This window comes from Populus euphratica, unplaced genomic scaffold (assembly GCF_000495115.2).
Source record: "Populus euphratica unplaced genomic scaffold, PopEup_1.0 scaffold536.1, whole genome shotgun sequence".
NCBI lineage: Eukaryota > Viridiplantae > Streptophyta > Magnoliopsida > Malpighiales > Salicaceae > Populus > Populus euphratica.
The window spans coordinates 59,073-86,198 of NW_011500412.1; the positions used below are offsets into that span (position 1 = coordinate 59,073).

Consider the following 27,126-nt stretch of genomic DNA (forward strand, 5'->3'; position numbering starts at 1 on the left):
TCAAGGAAAAAAAACAAAAAAACAAAGGAATAAATACCGAATTTGAAAAAAATAATATATGATAAATTGTAATTAAAGGACTAAATTGAAAATAAATAAAATTTTTATAAAATAGTCAAGAAAAAAAAATAAAGATTAAAAATTAAATTACAAAAACAAAGAGGATCGATATGTACTTTTTAGGGTAAAAGAGAGAAGAAAAAAATAAACGACCACAATGACAAACTGTCCATCATCTAACATCATGCATTGCACCAGGAGGAAGAGGATGCAACAACACTTCTAACAATACAGTGAAAGAGCATGTTTGGCAACTAGGAGGTGATGCACGCATTGCCCAAAAAAGCATGTGCCAAAAACGTTTTGAATTAAAAAAACAAATTATTCAACATTAAAAGACCAAAATGCCCTCTATTAATATGAAAATAAAAAAACTTTATAAAAATATGAAATTACCCCTGCATGCATGAGTTATTTTGTTTCTAATTCAAAGAAAAAAATATTTTTTTATTATGTTCTAAAAAAATAAAAAAAATATAAATAATCTTAGTCAATAATTCTTTTTTTTTTTACATGGGAAATTACTTATTTTACTATTCTAAAAAGTAGAAAAGATACATGTAGTGAAAATCCTTTAATGACCTATGAGTCATTCATTGGTCATCAAAAATAATTATATTGCCCCCAATATCAAGGCATCCCAACTTTTTTTTCTAGTGATAAAATTATATTTTTTTTTATAGCAATGAATAGTTTTATGTTTATATGTACAGTAATTTCATTAGGTCTTTTAGAGTTTTGGCAACCTTTTTATAGAATAACATTAATAGGGTTGAAAACACTTCAAATAAATTTGTGTTTGAGTTTTTTTCATGCTTGTTTAATAGATTTAAAAGTTATTTTTTTTATTTAAATTGATAATCCATGTTTTTCTACAAAACAAATCCTACACATAGGATATTGGGTCCCTCGATGTCTATGTTAACAAAGCATTGAAGAAAAATAATATATAAAAGGAGAGTGAAAATGTAGGTGAATGTTTGTTGTAGTCTATACATATGAATTTGTTATGTTTTGATTTTTATATTAGTGATTCTTGGATATTTATATACCTCATAATATATTTATTTATTTGTTCTGTAGGGTATAGGTTCGCTATCTACTCGTAAGATTAATTATGAAGTCTATAGGGTATAGGTTCGCAAACCAGTGCTTGGCCTAGCGGTGGAAGGGGCTTGTCTCCTTTCACTGCAACCGGGGTCGAGCCCTAGCATGTACGTCTGTCACCCTCGCAGTGTCTTACATGCCTACTAGGTTTGTAGGGTATTCAGTGGACCGTGGGGATTAATAGTAGTGTGTGCAAGCTGGTCCGGATACCGCTATCTACTCGTAAGATTAATTATGAAGAATATTTGATAGATACCCCACGTAAATAAAAAAAAAATTATGAAAAATATTTGACTCTTCATGAACAATTGCACAATTAACTTGTTAGAAGTGGTTGTTCATGTTAGCATTCATCCTGTTAACTTGTGAAACAAAGCTTTCAAGTGGGTGCTGTACTAACGACTTGGAAAATTCAAGTGGGTGTCATAATGATAATTTGTAAAAAGAGAATCCATGTAGATATTCAAAGGGCATAAACTTGCTTAAACATTCTTTGGTGTTCCCACCTTTTTTCTTTTTTTTTCATTCTCCTTTTCTCCCTAGGAGGCACTCATTGGGCTTGTTTGGGCTATCTTTTCTTCTCTCATTTTTTTTTTTCCTTTTATTCTTCTTTACCCGATTAAGGACTTCATCAATCTACTTTGAAGGACTAAATTAGAACGGTGTAGAAATTAGAAACTAAATTAGAAGGAAAAAAAAGCATGGCAAGTGGCGAGTGTAAGACATATGCCATTGCGTGCTAAGCTTCACTATCTTTAGGTGGCATGTGAGCCCTCCATCATCCAATCGGTGTCTCTTTTTATGGCACTAGCTTCATCTTTGTGAGGGGATCTTTTTGAAAGGCGCATGTTGATGGAAAGTCACTAGCTCTCTCTCTCGGCTTCCATGCCATCCCTCTCTTTTCCCTTCCCCCTCTCTAGTTGGGTCATTGTTGGCAGTAGGGCTTTCTTTCTTTTCTTCTCCTCTTCCTTCCTTCTTTCTTCTCCAATTGGGCCATTGGCCCAACTGCTGACCGGTAAGGCCTGTTTCATCCCGCTCCGTCAATCATCATTGTGTATTGTCAAGTAAATTAGTATTATCCAAATTTCTTGACATGCAGCAAGTTATTCCTCAGAGATGCATTTAGGACAAATCCATGGTGAAAAGTGTAGAACCAACAGGTCGTTGATTGACTTGCAGTTTCCTGCCATAGCCAGGAGGTACATTACAAGTTGTAAGGTTTTAGGCATTAGGCAACTCTGATGTTAGCCTACAAGTTTCTGCTTTGGTCAAGATTCAAGCCCTTGATGTGCCAAACTTCAAGGGATAACTTCTGGGTTTAGTTCTGAGAGAAATGTTAACAATTCAGATTCCCAAATTCAGCAAAGAGTTATAGAGTGAAACCATCGTTATATTTTGATCTCATCAGAAACTCAAGCGACCAATTTTTCCCTTGTTTTACTTTAAAATTGAAATATTATTTTTTGGCCCATTATCCATTTAATATATTCAAATAATAAATCCCCCGCATCAACTATTTTTTCTGAAAGGTTACGCAGTGATGGGAAAAAAATATTTAGAAAATAGAATTCATGAAATTCTTTCATAAAAGGGTGATTTATCGTTATCATTATCTTTTCTATGGTTTTGTATTTGTGCTTTATTGGAATTATGACTGCTATAGTTGGAGTTGTGTGTTCTTGGGCTTTAGCTCTTTAATTTATTGTAACTTCATGATGATATTACAAATCTTTGTGGTATTAGAGCAATATCCGTAGTCTAGCTTTCGATTCCATTAAAATCTTTGTTTGAGATCTTTTGATTGCATTAACCATGATAATAATAGACAAAGTTTTAAATCTGGAAGTTGCTTTATATGTTGAAACTATATGCAAACTGGATTTTGTATGTTAAAACTCTGTGCAAACTGAGATTCTTGCATGTGTGGTGTTTTTATATTTTTTTATTTTTTTGGCAAAACTAATTGGATAATCAAGAGAGCTAAAATCTTAGGCTGCGTGCTTTTGTTAAATTTTGTGTTTGATAAAGTTACAATGTTAAAAGGAAGTCTTACTTTCATTGAAAAATTAATTATGTGGAGGCTGGGAGTAAACCTGGCAACAAAGCTCTATTGTAAAACCAGCACCCTCTGCGCTGGGCTGTTGCTATTACTTTGTTGCACGAAACAAAAGATTTTTATCCATAATGTTTCTATGCATAGTTTTGATTTTTCTAAACATAAATAATTCATGATTAACATAAAGTTTAGTTAATAATTTTTATATCATATTTAAGTTTACAATTAAATATAATAAAGTAATATCCGCAACATTTTCAATTATAAAAATAACTATTACGTTTATTTACAAAAGGTTGAAGACATCAAATGAGTGGTAAGTTTTATTGTAAAACTAGCATATTTACTGTTGGGCTTCTTGAACCGAAAGAATTGATTATAGTTCTACAATCCAAGTTGGCAATATCATACCGGGCTTCTTAAATTAGGGTTGTCAATTCCATTCCGTTTCATTTGGAATAGCCAAAATATTCCATACCAATTCAAAAAACAGAACAAATTTCATCTCATTTTAAATCTGAGCCCGTTCTAGATTTTTCGGCTAAATTCCGCCCGGAATATTCCGGTTTCATTCCACATGTTCCGTTCCGCTCTTGAAAAACCATTGAATTAAATTGAACTTTGTTCAATTTAATTAATTAAATCACTCAATTATAAAAAGCTCTTTTTTATTACTATTTTCAATAATAATGATATTAATAATAATATTGAAAATTATTATTACTATTTTCATTAACAATAATATTAATTTTTTAAAATTAGATTTATCACTAATATATATGGTTTATATTCATGTTGTTTTTTTTTATATATTTATACTTTGTAGGAATTTGAGCAAAATAAGATACATTTTAGATTTCATTAGTCTTGATAACATTGACCTAACTTTATATTTAAAATATTTGTGTTAAAACATTTTACTTTCATAATATTTTGATATTTTATTTAAGTTAAAGATTTATTTAATCTTGACTATTTAGAAATATTTTAAATTTTAAAATTATATTTGTTTGGAATTATGTTTGTATTGCATAATTTATAATTAATTTATCTTGAATTTAAATTATGTTTGTTGAATATATATATATATATATATATATATATATATATAAACAGTACAACCCCGAAACGGCACGTCCAAACACTCCGAAACTGAAACATTCCATTCTAATTGAAAAAACAAAACACTTACTAAAATAGAATTGGAATTGACAACCTTGTCTTAAACCAAAGGAAACCGACGAAAAATAAAAGTTCCAAGGAATCTTATTTCAGTTTCAAGAATTTTACCTTATGATTTCAATTTCGACTTCATTGGTACTTTCTTCTTCATTTATATAAAGATAATACCTCTTACGACTGTGCATGGTAATATTGTCGGCATTAAACCTAGTGTTATAAAATTAAAAGATTGGTAAACGATGGAGTCATTGATTTTAGTTGTTGTGTAGACTGCATTAAAATAAAACAAACTAATAAGCCTTGGTTGTTGTGCAGACTGCATTAAAGCAAAACAACCTAATAAGCGCAGGAAAGGAGTTAGAAGAACCTGTAGTGTTTTAGAAACTATACACATAAATATTTCATTACCTTCATTGATGGCTATATACCCTATAGTATGAGCGGCAACTCCTTTTCTCTATCCCTGTAGTTTTCATGAAACCTTGTTAATTCCTTACCACTTCTTTGGTGCAGTGTTTATATATATATATATAAAAAAGGATACCAACTTCTATCAATATAACTCAGACAAGCAGCTTGGCAGGACGTGAAAAGGCAGTGTTAAGTTTTAAGACACCAACAGTTCTGAATCAGGGATGGGGTTTTCAGCTCTAGAAACCAGAGTCTCAGGGCCTGCTTAGCCCTGTCGGCTGTTTCGCATGGAGCCACACAGAGCCAGATCTATTAATCGAAACATACAAAAAGATTTCCCCCAATCATGTGATTCGATTTCCAAATGCAGGTGCGCACCAGCCATGCATTCCATCCATTAAGCTGCTAATTGATTGGAACCAAAGGTCCAGAGAAGTGAACGGTCAGGGAAATAAACGAAACGCCTGCCACGACTCAAAAAGCATATTCGTGACAGTGAAACCAAAGTTTGCCACATAAAGAAAATAGACATTGAATTTGTTGCACAAAATCACTTCGCATGGTGAATGTTGAAACGCCTAGACGACCACCTCTCTCAAAATTTTCCCAAATACACTATCAATTTCCAACTGAAGTAAATGACAACCAAAAGCACTGATGTTTTCCAACCCACAACAGATCCAGCTATGGATTGACCTTTTAACTAAATGGCCAGAGTTAAAGCCCCTAACGAATCATCAATCCCTGCACTGCCTGTGAGCTGTCTTCGGTGATCTTGTTAGCTTGGATGGTGTTTATGACATTTGCAATATTATCCTGGAAAACATGGAGCTTCAGTGTCAAAGTCCAATAAGGATGACACTAGCATAAGAATCTTGGAAATGTTTTTCATCATTGACTTTTTTTTTTTATTTTGCTGGGGAATAGTAAAACACTCTTCCTTTGAAACACTTTGATAGAAAATGTTGATCCTGAGACACAATGCAGAAGGCATATTCCAGATGGTCAATGCAAGAGTTAAACAAGATTGATTATGAGAATTCTTACCCTCCATGTACCAAGCTTTGTCCTAAGCACCTGCCACTGTTGTCGCCCAAATACACGCTCAGTACAAGAACTGCACATCACATCAACGTTAGATTAGAAGGAAACTCACTTTCACAAACCACAATAAATTATAAGCACTGTAGTCCTGCTATAATCATAAGATAGATAGAGAGAGAGAGAGAGACTACCTCACAAGCACAACTTGATTCATCTGGTCCATTTTACAGGCAATTAACTTGGAAGTTAATGCCCTCACTACCCATGATTCCACCTCATCATCATTGATCTGCAAGGATGCCTAAACAAAGTGAGTAAATAAGACAATGGTGAATTTAGTAAAAGCAGAATGGTGAGCCAGTTTACCCTAAGAGTATCTTTGATGAGGGTATATGGAATTCGACCAGATTCATGTGAGGCAAGATCCACCAATGATATCAACCGCATCTTCGTTATACAATCTTCATGAACAAGACCTATAAAACAAAGAAGTATGAATGAAAATAAATTTACTTTTGAAGATAATGTTGGTCAGAAAGAACTTTGAAGAAATATCATTTCATCTAACAGCCATGACTGGAGTGCACAAGTCCAATAGTAATACCATAGCTTTTCAGAAGAGCAGAATTCACAGCTTGGAACTCCAGATAAGCATCCAGTCTCTGAGTCAAGAAAATCTTTAGGAGCTGATATACCAGCGCATATTTAGCATCCTTTTCCAATTGCGCAACAGCAGGCATATCTAGTAGATCACACTGCAATATAACTAAGCAAATCAGTATCTGGAATCCCAAATTTAGACATAAGCTAGGCCAAGACAGGCAAAAAAGAATCTTAAACAAACTCAAAAAATAAATCACCACAAAAGCAATGAGTCATTACTCGGGGAAAAAAATAAGAAAACTGATGCTCATAACATAATACACTAAAAGTATACACAGTGTAGAAGCCATAAATTCATTAAGTAAGCAAGCTAACCACCAGGGTTAAAGAGGAAAAAAAAGCCAAGATATGGAAATCTGAAGTACAACCAGCATTTTCATTCTAATTCAAGAACTTCAATGTCCCTGTATATTAGAACTTCATTACCATATTCAGGGATATGTTCTATCATTTCTGACCAAACAAGTTTTAACCATTTGAACATCACATCAGAAATTACAGCACTGTATAAACAAAATTCACCAGAAACAGTTCAAAAAGAAATAAACTGTTATAGAAGCTCTCTAAAAATCGAGTGTTCACAGAAAATTAAGATAATTTGGCTTTTATGGCAGTGGTTAATGTATTTTCCTTCGCATTGGACACATCAGGACAGCCTACAAAATGGTTTCTCATGTAAGCATGCAGGAAGATTGCAATGTAAAGGATCTCCAAGATTAAGCAATACCTGAAACATGTCAGGTGCCTTGACAAATTCAATAATTGTACGTGCAGCTTCATCCTTGGCTTCGCCCATTTTATAAGCATCCTCGCCAGAGAAAGTGGCTAAATACCTAGTCAAGAATTTGAAAGAATCCTTTGCAGAGCTGGAACAATAAAATAAGGGCAGTGCACAGTTGTGAGATTAATTAAACAACATAAAATGCACAATGAAACTTAAATAGATAAAAAAGGTAAGTTCATTTTCATTGTTAAATATCTTCCTATCACACCTCTTACTATCTTTTAGTGCATTGGCAACACAGAGAAAAAGCTCTCTCTGATCCTGGACTTCAAGATTCCACTCTTTCAAGAAGCTATCAATCTTTTTGCAAGAAGGAATGATGTGTTCAGTGACTTTTCCACTCATGGCCAAATTTAAGGCCTTCATGTAAACATAGAACCGGCAGTACACATTATCCAGTAGGTTGTACAGATTGAACAAGCTGGCAAAGATGGCAAGTGTAAGATAGAGACTTCAAAAAATTTATAACTTGTAATCAAACTCAACGTGACATATTACATCTTTAGGCGCAGCACAGGCTTGTCAGTTGGCTGTTGAATAATTTTTGCGCATATAAGTTTTGCCATCTCAAGTTCTTCATCTGGAATTCCAGACTTTGTGACGAGATTGCAAATGACAGTGAAGATACATTCAAGATCTAGGGAAGAAGAAAAAAAATGGTGCATTATGCTTATGTAAGAATAATGATGCGTATCTGTAAGAATAAAAATGCAAGTTAAAATATCTCTATCTATGTCATTATTGCTTGACAAGGTTCCAGCTGTCTGAATTAGACATTCAGATTCCATTTTGTTAATGTTCTCGTTTCTTCACTCAAGAAAATTGTTTCTCTAATGCCAAAAAAAAAAAAACAGTCCACTAAGTACAAAAATCACAACGAGAAGGTCAAAAGAAACAAGAAAAATATGGTTCAAGAAGATACCTATTTACTTGTCATTAAAAAACTCAACTTGTTGACCTTATTCTTACTCACAACTCCTATTGGAAGAAATCAAGGGGCAAATAGAGAAGGACAACAGATTATGGCTATTGCATAGAAGACTACCCTGGCTAGCCAAAGTAATCGATGAATTGCCAAAAATAGCAGTAAATATCAACCAAGAACAGCAACTTGCAAATAACCATATGAATTATCACAGCAAAGAGAGCTATATGATTACAAATAAAATTTATTTTTGATATTTATCAGCACAATTGCATTTAACACTTTAAATCCATATCATGAACCACAAGCATAACAAGCAATCGCTTTCAAAATACAACCAAACTCACAATAAATCTAACAAAAACCCTCCTCTGCTCCCTATGATTATAAGAAGCTGATATCAAGAAAAATTGCAATCTCATTGCATCTAATTCATATACTGTACATAACCGCTAAAAATTTCAGAGCTAGATTTTAGTTTCTTAGCAAGAAACAGTGCGAAAAGTGAAATACCTTTCTCGGAAACCTTGGAGTTGGAAAAAACAATATCGGCGGAAGTTAACATTAAAGAAGTCAAATCCAACCACCTATTCATCACCATACATTCTTGCGCTTCCACACACAGCCTACTCACTTGTTGTTCCGCTACCTACCATACCAACCAATCCGATCATAAAACGCAATTCTCAATTAACATTTTCCAAAATTATTTTGTTTAAAACATCAATATCCAAATTCCAACGCACATAAAAAAATTAAGCAAAATAAATTAATAATTTCTCCAATCAATAATAATAATAATAATAATAAAAGCAAATTCAAGAAGGATTATAAAGTGAGAATATTTCAATAAAAATCATATTAAAAAGGGAGATATATAAATTTAGGAGACGTTTAAGACTTTTCTTAAAAAAACTGATACCGCGGGGCCGGCGTCGGACCAGGAGAGTTCGGAGGTAAAACGGACGACGGAGAGGGCTGGATCCTCTTCCGAGGTGGGGACTATAGTCGTCATTCTTGTTGACCGAGTTATCTTCTCTTCTTCTGCAACGCCTTTGTTTGGTTGCTGAGAGAGAAGGAGAGAGTGAAAATCCAAAACCCTAGCTCGGGTCTTTGTTTGGTTGGAGGCAGTGGTGTATCTGTAATTTCCTCCGTTTATTGTGGTCCGTTAGCTTTATTTTGACGATCTACTTTGAGAAATTATTTCCAGTCCCTTTATTTTGAATTTTTATATAACTTAGAACTTTATTTTTTAAACATGTATCTTATAAAATTAAGCCTCGTTTAGTTTATATATTTACCTGTATTCTTGTCACATGCGTTGCATGTGTATAAATAAATATTTTATAAAAATACTAAAATTAATTTTATAAATTTTATAAATAAAATATTTTATAGGAATGAAATTTGAATAAAATCATTTATTTATTTCTAGGGTCATCTTTCATGTAGGAAACAAGCTCCTTTTGTTTTCTTCCTTCAAATCCGACTCATTCCACCTTTTTTTTTTTTGATTTACGTGGAGTGTTCGGACCAGCTTACGCGCATCATGACTAATCTCCACGGCCCACTGAATACCCTGCAAACCCAATAGGCATGTAAGGTACCGTGGGGGTGACAGACGTGCACACCAAAGCTCGAACCTATGACAGTGGAAGGAGACAAACTCCTTCCACCGTTAGGCCAAACATTGAAATGCCTCATTCCACCTTTTTGTTAATAGCACTCGTTGATAAAGTTCAGAAAAAGCTTTTTTTTACGCTGAGCATGTATTATAATAGACACATGTTTTAAAAATATATAGAGTGATAATAAAGAGTTTGAGATCTACATTTAAATTTAAATTGTATCTTTTATATATAAAAATATGAGATAATTAGATTTTATTCACTCATTCAAACCTATAAAATATGTTTTCAAGATATATGGTTTTCTCAAATAAAATAATAATAATAATAATGGGGACATGCTGTTGGCAGAGCCTGAACTCGAAGACATAACTGGTTTAACAACAGCAAGTTAGCCAGCACTTTTCATTTTTTAACAATGTTAACTGGAGATACAATGGAGCCACTGAGATTAAGGAACAGTTCTCATGAGCATGGAATATTAAACAGCTACTACACTCTAATCTTGTCACAACCTGTGCTTGTCCAAGTTGAACATGGAAAAGCCTTGGAACATTGCGGAGTTATCATACAGAAGCACGTTTCCTTGGAGGGACGTATGGTACATGGATTCCAGAATGAATAATGCAAAACCTACTTGCATTTGATAATAACATCCACGGCAAAGCGTGTTCCATCACAATCACCACCATTCATGGCAGCACATTACGTTGCACAATCATCAAGTCCTTAGTTTTAAAACAAGGATATTGTGTATCCTAAAGGATAAGGACAAGACATACCGCCAAACAGGTAGCCCAAGGAAGATCCACCGCCAGGGACGGCATGGACTTCGGTGGATGGTCGATCCTGCACACACACAGCAAAGCCATTTAGAAACCACCACCTCAATGATAAGATCTGATATAAGGAACAATAGTCAACAATCAAATTGTGTGGTCAATCAACTCAGCCATCTCTCATCCATAATCTATTGAAGAAAAACTGTCATGTTAGCAGAAACACCTTCAAGGTTCTAACAAGAACAAAATATCTGCTGACATGCACCTAATTTGTTTCCTTTGACAAGGAGAAATAAGTCTGATGAACCAAGACCAGAAATCTTAGGTTCTATTGTATCTTGCTAACATGAACCTAATTTGTTTCCTTTGACAAGGAGAAACAAGTCTGATGAACCAAGACCAGATATCTTAGGTTCTATTCGATGGATGGTCAGTGCAGGTGGAATTTATTCAGTTTTGAGTGCCATGCTAAAACCGGAAACTACACTATGCTATATATAGTTTACTGTGTTTCGGACATCTTCATTAATTTTGATTCAGCATCATAGTTTGAAATATTGTAGTGTTCTCATTCCATATCTCTACAAGCCTTGTTCTTTTTTCTTTTTCTTTTTTTCATTCTGTAGTTTCCAGGATAAGAAGAAATCACATGATGTGATTAAATTCACCAAAAAGTTATCTTGATCAAATTCTCTATATCCTTTAGCCTTTAGACTACAAACTTAACTAGGATCTTACCGTGATGAAGTTACCACAATTCTGTCCATCTGCCCGGTATTAATTGTTCATAAGATTTCCATGAATTCCTGCTGGAGTCTGCTTATCAACTGGCGGTGAAGCAGAAGCAGGCATTGGAGAAGGGCCACATTCCTAGCAGCGTGTCCCACATTCCTAGCAGCAGTCTCCCCGCCACCAAATAGATAGCCCAAGGAACTCTGTCCACCACCAGCACTGACTCTACGACCCATTTCTTCCAATTTATTGCCTTTTTTAATACAGAAACTGGAACCTGCACATAAAATCAATGATGAGAACATAAACCTCAAAAACACTGTTGAGACATTATTTAGCGATAAAGAGGAGGCTGTTGTTGAATGAAGAAAGAAAGAAACAATGCAGTAAATGTATACACAAGAAGCACATGTCATGACTGATAATTCCGAGTTTTACAATAATGGTCACCAACATTAGTAGAGCAGACTAATAGCTTGAGAATGGTAACCTGAGTGTTCATCTAATTGATTGAGCGCCTGGCCATATCAAACGCATAAAGGTAACGGATCCAGGGGGACTAACTAGCTTAATCTATGACCTAAGGTGGTGCTTGGGCGCAATGCCTCTATGGTAATCACTAACGTTAACTAAGGGAACAGAGCTATTTTCTCCCTTCAATATCTCTTCAAGTGACTACTAACATCAAGAACACAAAAATCCATGAATTGGAAATAGAGAAGCAAACAAGACGTCCAATGACACATTTGTTTATTGATCATACTAAGATAAAGAAATTGGTCACTTGAGACTATTATGATTACGTACACGCTCCAGCTTTTTAGTTAATGTAAGCAGTGAGAATTCATCAAATCCCATTCAGCTTCTGCATTATCCAAAAACCAACTAACATATAACAAAAGCACAATATTCAACTCAATTCCATAGCTTTAAGATCTCATAATCAGCTTTGAGATGAACACATTTTGCACAACGGTAAAATTCTCTCTTCTAAACTCCTACAATTTTATAGCCCACAAGAAAACCACAACTAGATCCAAAATGTTAAATGTTCAGAACATACAAAAAACAGATTATGTCAAAGAAATGAAAGAAGAAAGCTAAAAAGAGTAAAATGTGTGACAAAAAGAAGTAGGGAGAAACCAGTTATACAGAGAAAGAAAACGCCTAACACACCAAAGATTCACGGTGTGCTGCATGCAAGAATTGGATCTGTATGTAAAGTCAATGCACGTTGCTCTCATGGAATTGCATACCTTTTCCCTTTCAAGGACAAAACTTGAAGTTGAAGCAAAGCAAGAGAAAACAAAAGGGCTGAGAAACTTACGAAAGCCAAGGTGGTTTATATACAAGGAGAGGGAGGGAGGCAGATGACAAAGGTGAAAATTTTGTTGGATTCTGGATTAAGATAACAATAATAAAACAAGTGCATGTGCTATTATGTATGCCAGAGAAGAAAAGCATAGATTATGTTCTGTTGGTTTTCGTTTAGTTTAAGACATTAAGGTACTGCATGAAATGATTAATTTTTTAAATGTTTTTTAATTGAAAATATATAAAAAAATATTTTTAAAAAAAAAATTATTTTTAATATTAACATATTAAAATGATAAAAAAATAAAAAAATATATGATGAAACATAATTTCAACCATGAAGATAAACATACCTTAAAACAGAAGAATTGGAATGGTGACATTTGCTGTTGTTGTTGATAGGTTTGTTTTAAGCAAAAACTGTAAAGAGAAGTTTGATAATGCTTGACAACGCAGGAATCAAGGTAACACGAGAAGTTTAGTCTCACCTTATATAAAAAAAAAAACATTTGTATCTACGAGGGAAAACTTCAATTTAGTCCAAATATGTAATTTTATTATCAATTTAGTCTTAAACCTATTAATTTTATCATTTTGTCCTAAACATAATTAACATGAGAAAATATAACCCCTTAATCTTCTCACCGACAAATAATAGATTTTGTATGATTTACACGTGATTATCACAGGTTTGTAAATTCCTTCCAAATAGGCTTCAAAATAAAATATAATGTATGATTTAGTGTCAAAATATTTAAGATTTTCTTTCATTTAACACATGCGATAAAATAAACCTTGTTAAAATATTATACGAGGGTTATTGAAACTTTATTTTAACATATTTTTGGAAGAAATTAATAAAATTAATTAGTAAAATCAAATCAAAACTTAATTCAATCTCTTATATATTATTAACAATATATATATGAGAGTTATATTATTTAATATCAAATATATAAATTCAGGAGAGTTGCCAAATTTAATTATTGTCTATGTATGTTCCATATTAAATTTAGCCAACTACTCATCCTAGCTATTTTATGTCTTGTCTTATTAGGATTTTTCAAAATCAACTATTTATCTTTTTCTTTCTTCTTTTTATATAAGCGGTGTAGCTCACTACCATTCAAGATAGGAAATTAGTGATTGGAAAGTTTTTGATTTTTTTTTTAAACAAATGGTGAGGGAGCAACTAAGTTTCTATTATTATTTTTTTTAGTATCAAAGGGTTGTATTAGATAGTTTTAGACACAAAGGGAGGGCCTTTATCTTCTATGCCACTCAATTCTGAATGGTGGTTGGTGAGGTAGTCAAGTTTCGATTGGAAAAAAACAAATTGATAATAATTGTGACCAAGTATAAGAGGAGGTTAATGATGATGTTGTGGTAGAGAGAAAAAACAAACTTTATTTCTTTGTATAGTAAGTTTGTAAAGACCAAATCAAAATGGTTTGACTAAAAGGTAATCAATACATGAAAATCAAAATGGATTAAATTAAGAGGTAACCAATATTAACTAGAAATTTAAAAATAGGTTAAAATTATTAATTGACTAACCTTAATGTAAAATTTTAAAATTAGGCCAAATTTCTAGGTGACAAACCTTAACACAAAAAAATTAAAATGGATCAAAATTATTAACAACCTCAATCTCAACCTCACATGAGAATTAAAAATGGGTCCTTTAAGATTGGTGAACTTAATTTCTCACATCACTTTTATAATCTTGCCTCAATTTATTCATCAATTCTTATTATATTAGGCTCATTTATTTGTTTAAGTTTAGCATCTCAGTAAGTAATATAGTCTGAACTTTCATATGCTTTTCTATCCTGATTTGCATTATTTTTGTCTTTGATATTTGTGAATGGTACTTTTATCAAGTCTTTACCTAGGATTGCCCTCCAAGAGTTCTTCTATAATTTAGTTTTATCCAAACATTTAAATATAGTATACTAAATTTCTTCTTATACAGTAGCTCTCTATCTAAAAAAGAGTCCATTGTCAATCTCCACAAAGTTTTTCTATCCACTTTATTCGCATTAAATAATATTCATAACTTATAAAGAACTGTATGATATTGTGATACACAAACTTTCTATTTGTTTTTTTATTGACTAAACAATAATAAGCAAGGTCATTCTTTATCTTAGTGCATATAGGTAGTGCTTTCTCATCACATTCTATCTAGATCATTAATGCCAATATGAAAAGTGAATTTATAAACTCATTATTAGCCCTACTTAGATGAGTGAACTTGATTTTTTCAAGTTGTTCTGCTAACTTACTAGGGTACTCCTAGTATGAATTTAATTTCTCATCCCTTTGATTATTCTTTCACTTAGTAAATTATTAGCAATAAATCACTATATACATCAAGCTTTTTCACATTCCACTACATGATTCATACTCTGTTATGTTTTTAGTGAACTTAAAATGTAATACGATCATAAATAGATTATTAATGGGTACTATTCCTTAATTAGTGAAAATAATACAATACCTACATTATTTCTGAATATATTTATTGCCCTGTCAAAGTATAGGGTCCATATATTTCCACTTTTCTCCATCCATTACAATTAAAGTTTCATTAAAATTAAACAAAATGCTTTCATGATATTTATTTTGTATTTTAAGTTAGTAGTCATTTTGGATATCCCTATAAAACAAGTTGTACGAATAAAATATAAAAAAAACAAATAGAAAAAAAAGAAGCAAATAAGATGCACAAAGAAATGGATTACATGACCTTATATTAATATTAAATGGATAAAATTGAGTTCACAAATAAGAAACTTCTTTTCTAGCATTATAAGCTATTGGAAATATCAAATAACAAAGAAAATAAGAATTATTTAAACTTAAAAACAATAGGGATTTCTTCTACGAACTAATTATTGAGTTCTTTGATCTGCATTTATATCTTTACTTAATACACTAATGGTTAACTACGAGATATCTTCAATCAAGTTTGGTTTGGTTCTCAGTTTTGGATTTCTTCAATCAAGTTTTTAATTGCATATTAAACTTTAATATTTATTATTAATCTTCTAATTAACCAAATTAACTCTTTAAAATTAAAAATTGATATCTAGACTTTAATTTCTTCCAATTAAAAACTAAAATTGACTTTAAATATCAATTTTTCTAACAAGTAAGTTAATAAAAATAATTAATTCTTTCAAAATTCTCATCGAGTCCTTACCTATCTAAATTTATATTTCTTTACCTCAAATAAAAATATTTTCACTAAATAGACCTTTTGTCAATCAAAAGGTTGTAAATTTTATCAATCTCATACATGCTGGCCCTCAAGCGTTTTCACTTGTCATTTTAATTTTTCACCACCAACTTGGACAATCTTCTAAGCTTGGCGATGATTAGTACTTAAAAGTAAATTTTTATCAAGGTTTTATATCATCATTTTGCACTTGAAGTATCAATAACTCCTTAACTAAAGCATGTTTTATAATAACATATCTAATAATATAAGATACCTTTAATTTATGGTAAATGTTCATCCTAAATACATGTCTATTACATACATGAAAGGATTGATTGATGAGTTGAAGTACTGAAATTAAAAGGACAAAGAGAGGGCCAAACTTAGAAAAGAGATGCTAGTGCATTCCAAATTGGAACGCTGTTTGGTAATTGGGTCATATCTGTAGCTGTAGATCTCATATTTAGATCTGATTTATATGGATGGAAAGCGAAGACATAAGCCTAAAACTTTTATAAGAAGACAAGACTCAATTCTACTGTTTGGAAGTCCATATCTTATCAACAACGTAAAAGTTTGAATCTGTACTGTAGCCCAAATATTGTTCAGTGTTCAGCCCATATCTCGAGTTTTAGAAATCCAAATGATCTTAATTTTTTTTTTTTCTGAAATTTTGGGATAATTCCCTAAAACTTTTATGAAGGTTGGTTCAAATTTTGACGTTATCAATGATTTTTTTTATAGATAAAAAGATAAGAATTGTCACCAAGTCAAGAGTTGGTCACCCATTCATTAATTAGTAATCAAATTAATAGTTTTCAATTTTCACCTATAAAAGAAGACATTTGCCATGCATTTAGACATCTTAGTTTCTAGATCAAGATCATGCTCTTGCTTTTTCTCTTTGTATTTTTGTAATGCTTAAGTTTTGCTTTCATTAATATCTTGTTTATACCTTTCATTTCATTTCCTTTACTTAGTTAACTTTTATCTTATTTATGTTCTTATCTTGTTTATTTTTTTTTCTTTCATTATGTCTAGCTAAGTTAATTATGTCAAGGTAAAAAGGTTACACTAACAAAGAATAAGTATAATGTAAACTTAATATGGACTTTAATGTTTGATACTAACATGTTTTATATTTGTTATCTTGTTCACTCTTTAATACTTTGCTTGTTAAATGATTAATCTTGATTTATGTTGTATAACACTTGGTATAACAAATGCTTGGTACTTTCATAGCCCATAATGTATGGTATAACCGACACCTGAGCTATGAAAGGAACTTGATTTGTTGTTAACATAAGTTATAATCATGAATGTTTCATAACGTGAATTTAACACCTCATGTCTTTTAGTTGTCAGTACTAGCTGAGTAATATCAAACAAGTATAGTATAAACTCTTATTATTGAATTGGAAACCACACACAAAGGAGGTTCCAATCAGATTATATATTGTTAACATGATTACATTAGTCATCTTATTCAATTAATGCTAATACTTGTAAATCTCGTCAAGCATTCATGATTATAACTTATGTTAACAATAAATCAAGTTCCTTTCATAGCTCAGGTGTCGGTTATACCATACATTATGGGCTATGAAAGTGCCAAGCATTTGTTGTACCAAGTGTTATACAACATAAATCAAGATTAGTCATTTAACAAGCAAAGTATTAAAGAGTGAACAAGATAACAAATATAAAACATGTTAGTATCAAACATTAAAGTCCATATTAAGTTTACATTATACTTATTCTTACACCATTAGTGTAACCTTTTCACCTTGACATAATTAACTTAGCTAGACATAATGAAAGAAAGCAAAATAGATAAACAAAATAAGAACATAAAAGTTAACTAAGTAAAGGAAAGGAAATGAAAGGCATAAACTTAATATTAATGAAAACAAAGCATAAAAAATACAAAGAGAGAAAGGAAGAGCATGATCTTGATCTGGAAACCAAGATGCCTAAATGCATGGCAAATGCCTCCTTTTATAGGCCAAAATTGGGAACTATTGATTTGATGACTAATTGATAAGTGGGTGGCCAACTTTTGACTTGGTGGCAATCCTTATCTTCTCTTGTCTGCCCAAAACGTCATTGATAACATTAAAACTGGAGCCAGTTGCAAACATGAACGTTGTAGGCAATTGTCTCAGCTTTCTTGTGTAAAACATTCAGCTCATTTGGACTTCTAGAACTCCAGATATGGCCAAAATACCGAACAGTGCTCGGGTTGGAAGACAGATTCAAGCTTCTTTGTTGTTGTTATACTTTGGACTTGAAAATAGCCTTTTTAGATCTTGGGCTCCATATGAAAGTTGTAGGCCTATGTCTTACCTTCCCATCCATATAAAGTAGACCTAAATCTGAGATCTATAGCTCCAGATATGACCCAATTACCGAACAGTGTTCCGGTTTGGATTGCACCGACATCTTTTTTCTAATTTTGGTCATCTCTTTGCCCTTGCAATTTAAGTTCTTAAAGTCATCAATCAATCCTTTCATTTATGTGATAGGCCTGCATTTAAAATGAACATTTACCACAAATTAAAGGTATCTTATATTATTAGATATATTATTATAAAACATGCTTTAGTTAAGGAGTTATTGATATTTCAAGTGCAAAATGATGATATAAAACCTTGATAAAAATACACTTTTAAGTACTAATCACTTATCAACTTCTTCTTCTATTATTATTGTTGTTGTTGTGTTTATAATTTATACAATTAATCCCCTTGTGGTTCGACCTCGGTCTTGTTAGATTATATATTACTTTGATACTTTTGCACTTGAGAGAAGATATTAATCTTTTGGTCGTGTCAGGCATAAAGAAAGATATTTGAAAACATTTGGCAATATTTTAGCTTAATCTAATTGGTGGATAAAAAATAATGCTTATTAGTGTAAACTTTGGCAATAACACAGATACGTTTAAATTCGAATTTGATTGTCTTATATTATCCTCAAAATCCCGTAACAAAGATATAACAACACCAGGAATGGAAAAAAAATCAAGATTGTTAGTGTTAAAATATGCCTTCACATACACAAGTTAAATAATAGGCATGTTAGAAAAATAAATATTTTGTATCTCACTCTCTTTTGTATAAAAACTCAACTATTTACCTATATTTTCTACATTTTCTTCTTTTTTCATCTTTATTTTCTTCTCTCTACTCTCAGCTTTAGTTGAGTTTTTTTTGTCCCTTAACCAAATCTAAGTATTTTCTTTTATCTTATTTTTTTTAAAGCACACTTTATTTTCACTCTTTAAACTTAGGACCCCATATAATTTATTGTTTTCACTCGACTTTGCTTCTTCTTTTTTTGGCTTTAATTGGTCTTGTTTAAGCCTTTAAAACTCTTTTTTTACCAAACTTTTCCTCTAATAATATTAAATGAAAATAGCAGCTGATGATAATTCTAGATAAGCACGCCTTACTAACAATTTTTGTATATATTTTTGCATGGTAACAATGACCTTACATTGTTGTATTACCATTTCAGCTTTATTTTTTATTTTTAATTTCAATCGGTCTTTATAAACCTATTTAGGTGATAATGATACAAATGTGTATATCCTTTTATCATTTTTAAGAGAATATCTATTTTTAAATCCACCATGTTTGCCTTCTTATTAAATTATGAAGGTCTCCCTAAAAATAAATGACTAGTATGTATAGGAATAACATCACACAAAACCTTATCTTTATACTTTCTTATTGAAAAAGAAATCAAAGCCTGTTTACTCACACAATAACTTCATCACATTCATTCAACCATCGAAGCTTATAAAATCTATAATGTTTAACAATGTTCAGATTCAATTTCTTAACAAGTATAATACTAACGATGTTAGCACAACTTCCACTATTAATAATTATACTAAACACTTTGAAAATATCTTTTCTTTATTTTTAGGTTTTGAAAAATGAAATTTTAATTTTTCTTCCCTTTTAGCATCAGGAACTCTTTGGATTTATCTTTTTTACAATTTAACATCTTTTTTTTTATCTCTATGATTAGGAACATCATGTAAACTAGCAATTAAAGTCTCTTGTCTATCCATTTTGTTCAAGACCTCCTCAAAGTTATGAACAAAGTAATTAAAAAAATAGATTCTAATTTTTTTTTTATTAAACTCAACTACCCATCTATACCAAAGTCATGAATTTAACGAATTAACTCAAATTAACTCAAGTTGATTCAAAACATCACTATCTTAGTATATATAAAGAAATGGTTAAAATGACGTAGGTTTTTATAGGATTTTATGGTTTTTAGTATAGAAAAAAAGGGTTAAAATGACATAAGTTTCTATGGGATTTTATGGTTTTTAGATTAGTACTTTTACAAAAAAAAAAAAAATTGCCATATAATTAAATTAAAGGATTTATTATAGCATGAAATCAAATATCTTAACCTACATTTATTTCTTAATTTCTTAACATAGCCTTCAATTAGCCTTGACTATTTTTTTTAACATTTACCAACATCTTTAATCTTCCATCTATTTTATTAAACTAATACTTCATATTTTCAATTCATAATAAAAATCTTTATAGCTGCTAAAAAATATATTGTCAATGACTGCATTTTTTTTTACATTAAAAAGATTTTTATACAGACCATTTAGCTAGTGATCTTTATTTATTGTTCCAAAAATTACAAGCTTAATAATAATAGATATCAAAGATAAAATAGAATTTTCCATAATTTATTTTATCTTGGCTCTCATTAACCAAACATAATAAAAATGCTTTCACCGTATCTTATATATCTTATATGCTACTACCAAACACAATTTTATATTTCCCTCATCCTTTCTATTTAAGCTATCTCCATCTCCTTTGATTTCAAGAAACCAATTAAATCTTATATCCACTCTCATTACTACTAGAAATTTATAAGATTGTTAATTTTAGAATCTGAAAATTAATCAAGATAAGCTATTCTAAATACAACATGAATATTAATAAAAAAAACTAAAAGAAAAAACAACTAAACCTCTTTTGATTCCAAGAAAGCAAATAAACGCTACTTTAACTAGCTAACTAGCCATCTAGTGAGTTCATGAACAAAAATTAATAACATGCTTCTTATCTCGGGCTTTCAACGGGTTACAAGAGCATTTGCAAGTCTAATGACAGGCGAGAGCACAATACATTTTCTGTTCCAAAAAGAAAAGGTAAACCATTCCACTAGCATCCACCGACAAAGAGTGACACATACGTTAAGTGTAACGAGTCTTCAAAACTATAAGATTCACTCGAAGACATGATAAAAGCATGATGGCATACATAGCACAATAGGCCCAAAGAAAGGACCGGACTTCAATTCATCGTATTCAGTTAAGAATAGAAAAAACTAACGTTAAACGGAAACCAATCTCAGTTACAGCTTTTGTTTTCTTTTCCAATTCTGTAACTTCAAAATTTCACTAACATAAATATCAACATTCTTTTATTGGGAGGGGAAAAAATCTAAAATCGGATAAGAACAACATAAAGAATACGAGGAAATGCGCGCGCGCATGCTGCATGAGTAAGAGTGGCCGAGGTTATGAACATATGCATTATGCTGCTCTGACAGAAGATGCTAGAAAATTTCTGTGGGAATTACGCATAGATGACACTATCTAATGCTATGTGCATGTACATAGCTATAGCTACCCAGAATCCTTTCTTTAATCAGTGGCAGAGAAGATCGACGAGAATAGCAATCCGTGCCATCTGAATGAAGCTCCATGGAAGAGAACTTTGAAAGTGTTATATAATACCCAAAAACTTTCAAGTTGCAGGGATCTTCAATATCTCTACCAATAACTTGTGTAGGGCTTGAGGCTTTGAGAAAAAGGGTGAGTGATCAGCACCTTTTAAACGAAATACTTTTTCTGGGGGACTTGAGTTTATCATGCTTTCCTGTAATGTGATAGGTATGGCATTATCTTCAGGAGTCTCTATATAAAACCTCCTCACAGTTCCATACTTCAAGTCAGAAAGATTAAGCTTCTCCAAAACCGGCGCAAAGGGAATTGGCCTCATTGAAACAGATGCCAACGCAACATCCTGAACCAGGAGATACAAAAAACAAATATCAGCAGTGAGCAGAAAGTGATTCCACACATGCACATGCAGATGCTGTGTAAAGGTTTGAAGAAAAGAGTTTCCCCAAATTTAAATTTTATACCAAAACAATCACTCAAATGAGACTTCTTAAGATTTCTGAAAAGCAGTGTGCTTCCCACAAAATTGTCAGCCATGGCCCCGCCAAAAGCACAGCAATCATTTTTCATCAATGGGGTCCCACACATTGATTGCCAAACCAAAATTGCCGAAGTGGGCATGAAGCAATTACAGTAGAATCTAGTGCAACTGTGCAAGTGCTTGAAATCCACCTTTATTAGTTTCATCATTTTTAGTACCTAACCCAACCAAACATGAAGTTTAAGCTTGAATTTGATCCTATATCCAAGTTCCAGATACAGATACAAACTCATGAAGTGCCAAGTTAGGACTAAACAAGATGGTAAAGGAGAGAATCTAAAGATGATAGTATTTGATAGTAGAAACTTCTGGCTATTTCCTTTCGCTTTGATGATCGACCATGGTATTCCTAGATGAGAACGTGTGTAGCAAGTCAAATAAACCAAACCAAGATGCTCAAGTCCATAAGAAGAAACTAGGTGATTCTTATTGAACAAGCATGACAACATGGAATGGTGTTTGGTCAGCAATTTAATATGTTACAAGCGCAAGCATACCTTGCCAGGACTTTGATTGAACAACAAATCTCTCAACAGTGACTTGTCCAGATTAATAGCAGTTGGAGGATGATTATTCCCATTTGCATACACAAATGTTTGTGCCTGTTGCATTAAATCACTTGAACCGGCCTGCAAAATTTTACTAATTTAGTAAGAAATATGAACCAAATTCTAGTTATAACATGAATGAAATAATTTCTGGAAAACTGAGATTGCAGTTACACATAGTAAAATGCCTTTAATATTTATCAAAAAGAAAAACTTACAAACCAAGCAATATCACTAACATTCTATCCAAAGATTGATCGACAAAAAGGTTCATAATCCCAAATGGCTCTTATTGTTACACCAAAACAGGGAGGAAAAAAGGGGGAAAAAAAATGCTGGTATTGAATGCAGCCTGAAGCACTTCTTTGAATGAGTTGGGTGCCCAAGTGAAGAAATAAAAAACAAAGTTCGGAACAGATGATGTGAGAAGTACAAGCGCTTGAACATATCACATGTAGAAGGATTCCAAAACTTTTTCATTGTGTAATGCACTTTTAAAAGTTACAAATACATAAAAGTTATTCCAACTTGGAATTACTAGCAAATGAAATAAAGGACAAACCTTCTGGGAGAACATATCAAGAGTACTTTGTCCATTAGTCAACATTGCTGCAGCAACATAAATGGCTTTCGAAACTTTACGTGGAAACAACTCCATTGCATATGATATACAAGCACCCCCAAAGTCATGCCCCACCAATATTGTCTGCAAAATTCAATTTAATAGTTTTAAATCTCAAGAAAAATTGCTCTGCTTGCTTAACGTATTTCATACACAAACAAGAAATAGCTTAACCCTGGAGTCTTGAGAAGGAAAGGGGCATTTAATTATCCTGTCCAAAGCAATCTTTGCCTTCTTTTTTATTTAAAGAACGAAAGTGTTTCCTGAGTTGATCGTACACATTCCATTTTTGTAAACAATAAATACCAGATCCATGTGGCTTGGTATTCCAAAAGAAACCACCAGTACCAATAATGCTATGTTTTCTTTAATGCTAATTCAATAGCAAGTAAAAGCTGCTTGAAGATGAATGAGACTGGATTATTCTGCTCCCTTAAAACTAAGACAGTGGCACCTGAGGTTCCGGAGGAAAGCAAAATTCTATATTGATGTCAGCGGTGGATACATACCTAGTTGTTAAGCAACAAAAGTCAAATTTCACAGGCAAGTGAAGAATGCCCCCGGCTTATAAAACTTAAATGTCCAGTCACAGAAAAAAAAAAAAAAAGGGTACAGCACATGGTATTGGATTTATATTCTTCCAGTAATTTGAACTGTAAATTTCTCAAGCTCAACCATAACATAAAGAGTTGCACATGATAAACAAAACAGATAAGTGATAAGGAACCAGGAAAGAACCTTCTCCCCATCAGCAAGTTTGTCAAGAAAATCGGTAAGTGGCTTCACATATTGAGAAAGGCTGGTGATGCCATTTGTCTCAAAAGAATGAATCCCAGAGCCAGCTAAGTCTATGGCAGTAACTTTGAAACCACCCTCTTCCAGAAGTGCTATAGTTTTGTACCAGCACCAGGCACCAAAGCCGCCTCCATGGACAAGAACAAAGTGGTTGGTATCAAGATCATCAAGCTTAATATCCTGTTCAAAAGAGAAATAGTTAGGAAAATAAATGATTAAAGCGATCTAAAGGGGATAGAGAAAACAGTTCATATTCCGTTCCAATACATACTCTCGTCACCATTTACTAGATCACATTCCATTATTGTAGTTTATAGGGAACATAATAAGTCATTCTGAATCTTCCTCATAGTTTTACCAACTGGTACGCATCCTCATTCACCATACTTCAATGAATATAAGAATAATACTAGCTGTTCCTACAGAACAGACCAGATATGCATCTTAGTGATAAATTGCGTTAATTATAGCAACAAAGAAATTATATGCAAAGTACTGTTAATGGAGATAACCTAAGATCAATCAATTCATATCAATCTGGACAAGCTTAAAATCCATCACTTAAAGGGGTCCCAAATGGAATATGAGATAACAACTTCAGAGTCCATCGTCGGTAATAACAGTAAAGGAAAGGGTAACTTGCAATAAGTGAATGTCTCATCCAACTACCACCCCTTTGACATTAATTCGTTACCAGTGTGAAATGGCCAGCGATAAATGAAAAATGAACATAGAAATCCACTCTTTACAAAATCTCCAGTCGCTTCCATGATGAAAGTTTAAAGATTTCATGGCATTTAAGAGTAAAATCAAACGACAGGACAGCAACAGCTTAAGCTTTGGCATCTAAAATTAGTAAATTTACCATCTCCATCATTCCCAACACAGAAGTCAAATAAATATAACACAACAAACCACACAACTGATCAACTCATTAGCCAAAATAACCTAAAAAATTACACAAACATGTAGCTAGACATTACAACATTAAAATTAAAACATGAATAGCAACTTCCCACTTAACAAACCACACATAAAAAAAAATCATTAAGCACCACACAACCTCGTATATACCATAAAAAACCAATAGCACCCAGAATCCAGAAAACTCCTACACACACGAGATTCTCAGTTCCCATAACTGACAATGTAATCCAACAAAACCACACAATTCACGAAAACCGATTAAAGGCCAATAAAACAAACCCGGTTAACAAGCTGATGAGGCTGCAACAACGGGTCAGTAAGTGACCGGGCTCTTGAACTCGAGCTCCGAGGCAACTGGGTCTTTTTTGACCCCGAACCGTTTGGGTATCTTAACGAAATGGAGCGATCAAAAGGAAATGACCCGGAATCGGAACCGTTTTGTTGCTGGTGCTGCCGAAACAGAATTGCTGCAGCTAAAGCCTGTTCGTGAATCAATGCATCATGGGTGTCTTTTCGAGTTGATCGAACCCGGGTCCACCTGCTGCTTGAATGGGGTGCTGTTTGCGAGTTACCCTGTAAACGTTTGGTGGGTTTCTTGGTTTTTACAGGAGTTTTGGGTGAGAAACAAGTGCATAGGTTGCCCATTACACGTTCATGTAGTTAAAGGAAAGGAAGAAACTTGTCAGTTATGCGAATGTAAAGAAGTTTGTGTGCGTGTTTTGATGCTTAAGCAGAGAGAAAGAGTCGTGCTGGTGGTGGTGGCGGTGGAAAAAGAGGAGAGTTTTAGGGGAGGTTTTATAGGGTGTGTGAAGTTGGTGACAAAATTGTGTTCATATGGACTTGAAGCCGTCGCCTGACTTTTCTATGCACCTCTTTCTATGTTTCTACGTGCGTGTGCTTGACTTTTTATTGTTACGTCAAAATAGTTTTTTTTTTCTCTAATTATAAACTATTAAATATCTTATTTATTGCATTATAAGGACTTGTCTTATTAATTAGTCATTTAATCAGTTATCTTGTAATTAATTATACCAGTTATTAATATTATACAATTATAATTTCAAAAATTATATTATTATTTATAAAAAAATAAATATTATTCACTTTATAAGAAATAAGTGCGATTTACTAAATAAATAGTAAAAATTATCCTATCTCTTTATAACTTAGTTAATTATTTTGTATTATTTTGTAATTATAATAGTTATGTACAAGTACTATTTTAATAAAAAAAATCTTATTATTACCTCATTAAAAAAATACTATTTAAATTGTAAAAAAATCATATATAATTAAAACACCATTTGATTTATAAAATTAAAGTCATTATAATTATAATTTTTTGAATTAGTTATAAGAAGTCATATGTGTATTATATTGCTAAGTGTTTATCTTTTGGAATGGTATTGTATTTTTTATTTAAAGTTAAGCTATTTTTTTATTAATTGTTTAAATTTATAACTAAAAGCTTTAACTTTAATGTTTTTTTTTAAATGGCTTGGTTAAGGCTAGAATTAATTGAGGGTCACAAGCCCAATTAGCTTGAGGCCCTATTAAGATATAGGGTTTAATCTAAACTTAATCCGTTATCTTTCCTCTTTCTTTCTCCTTTTTATTTTATTTTATTTTATCACTCATCTTTTATTTTTCTAACCACATCAAGTTATATATATATATATTATATCTTCAGTTACACTTTAGCTATAATTGTCACATGTTATTAGTAACAAGGGCAAGTTATCTTTTGATAGGCCAAGCTATGCAATAAAACTATCACCTTATCAAGTAAGTATTTTTAGATATTTTTTTTATATTTAAAATAAGCTATATATTCCTAGATTTAGGGAGAAGGTAGGGTTTTATTTTTATTTTTCATCTTAAGAAAAGAAAAAACATCTAATTCTCTCTCTCATTTTTCTTATATGATATCTACTTAGAAAACTCTAAACTGAATTTAGCATTAAAGGGTTTTTTTGCTGGTAACACCCACCAACCAGCTTGTTAATATCTGCAAAGAAAGTCTAGATTTAATGAAGTTTTTT

The 27,126-nt window shown here is 32.1% G+C and overlaps 2 protein-coding genes across 2 annotated transcripts; both read right to left on the reverse strand.

Moving 5' to 3' along the window:
- Positions 1-5,261: 5,261 nt before the first annotated feature.
- Positions 5,262-9,389, reverse strand: LOC105114508 (eukaryotic translation initiation factor 3 subunit M). Its single transcript, XM_011011066.1, has 10 exons — positions 9,155-9,389; positions 8,746-8,881; positions 7,806-7,944; positions 7,516-7,728; positions 7,251-7,389; positions 6,465-6,615; positions 6,227-6,336; positions 6,052-6,149; positions 5,864-5,933; positions 5,262-5,632 (listed from the first exon to the last, which is right to left on the reverse strand). Exons 1-10 carry the CDS (start codon positions 9,245-9,247, stop codon positions 5,543-5,545), a joined length of 1,239 nt encoding a protein of 412 aa, XP_011009368.1. The 5' UTR covers positions 9,248-9,389; the 3' UTR covers positions 5,262-5,542.
- An 11,767-nt stretch (positions 9,390-21,156) lies between these two features.
- On the reverse strand, positions 21,157-25,935 carry LOC105114509 (putative methylesterase 11, chloroplastic). Its single transcript, XM_011011067.1, has 5 exons — positions 25,364-25,935; positions 24,101-24,337; positions 23,303-23,446; positions 22,690-22,821; positions 21,157-21,994 (listed from the first exon to the last, which is right to left on the reverse strand). The coding sequence occupies exons 1-5, from the start codon at positions 25,727-25,729 to the stop codon at positions 21,716-21,718; spliced, it is 1,158 nt and encodes a 385-aa protein (XP_011009369.1). The 5' UTR covers positions 25,730-25,935; the 3' UTR covers positions 21,157-21,715.
- Between the last annotated feature and the right edge of the window lie 1,191 nt (positions 25,936-27,126).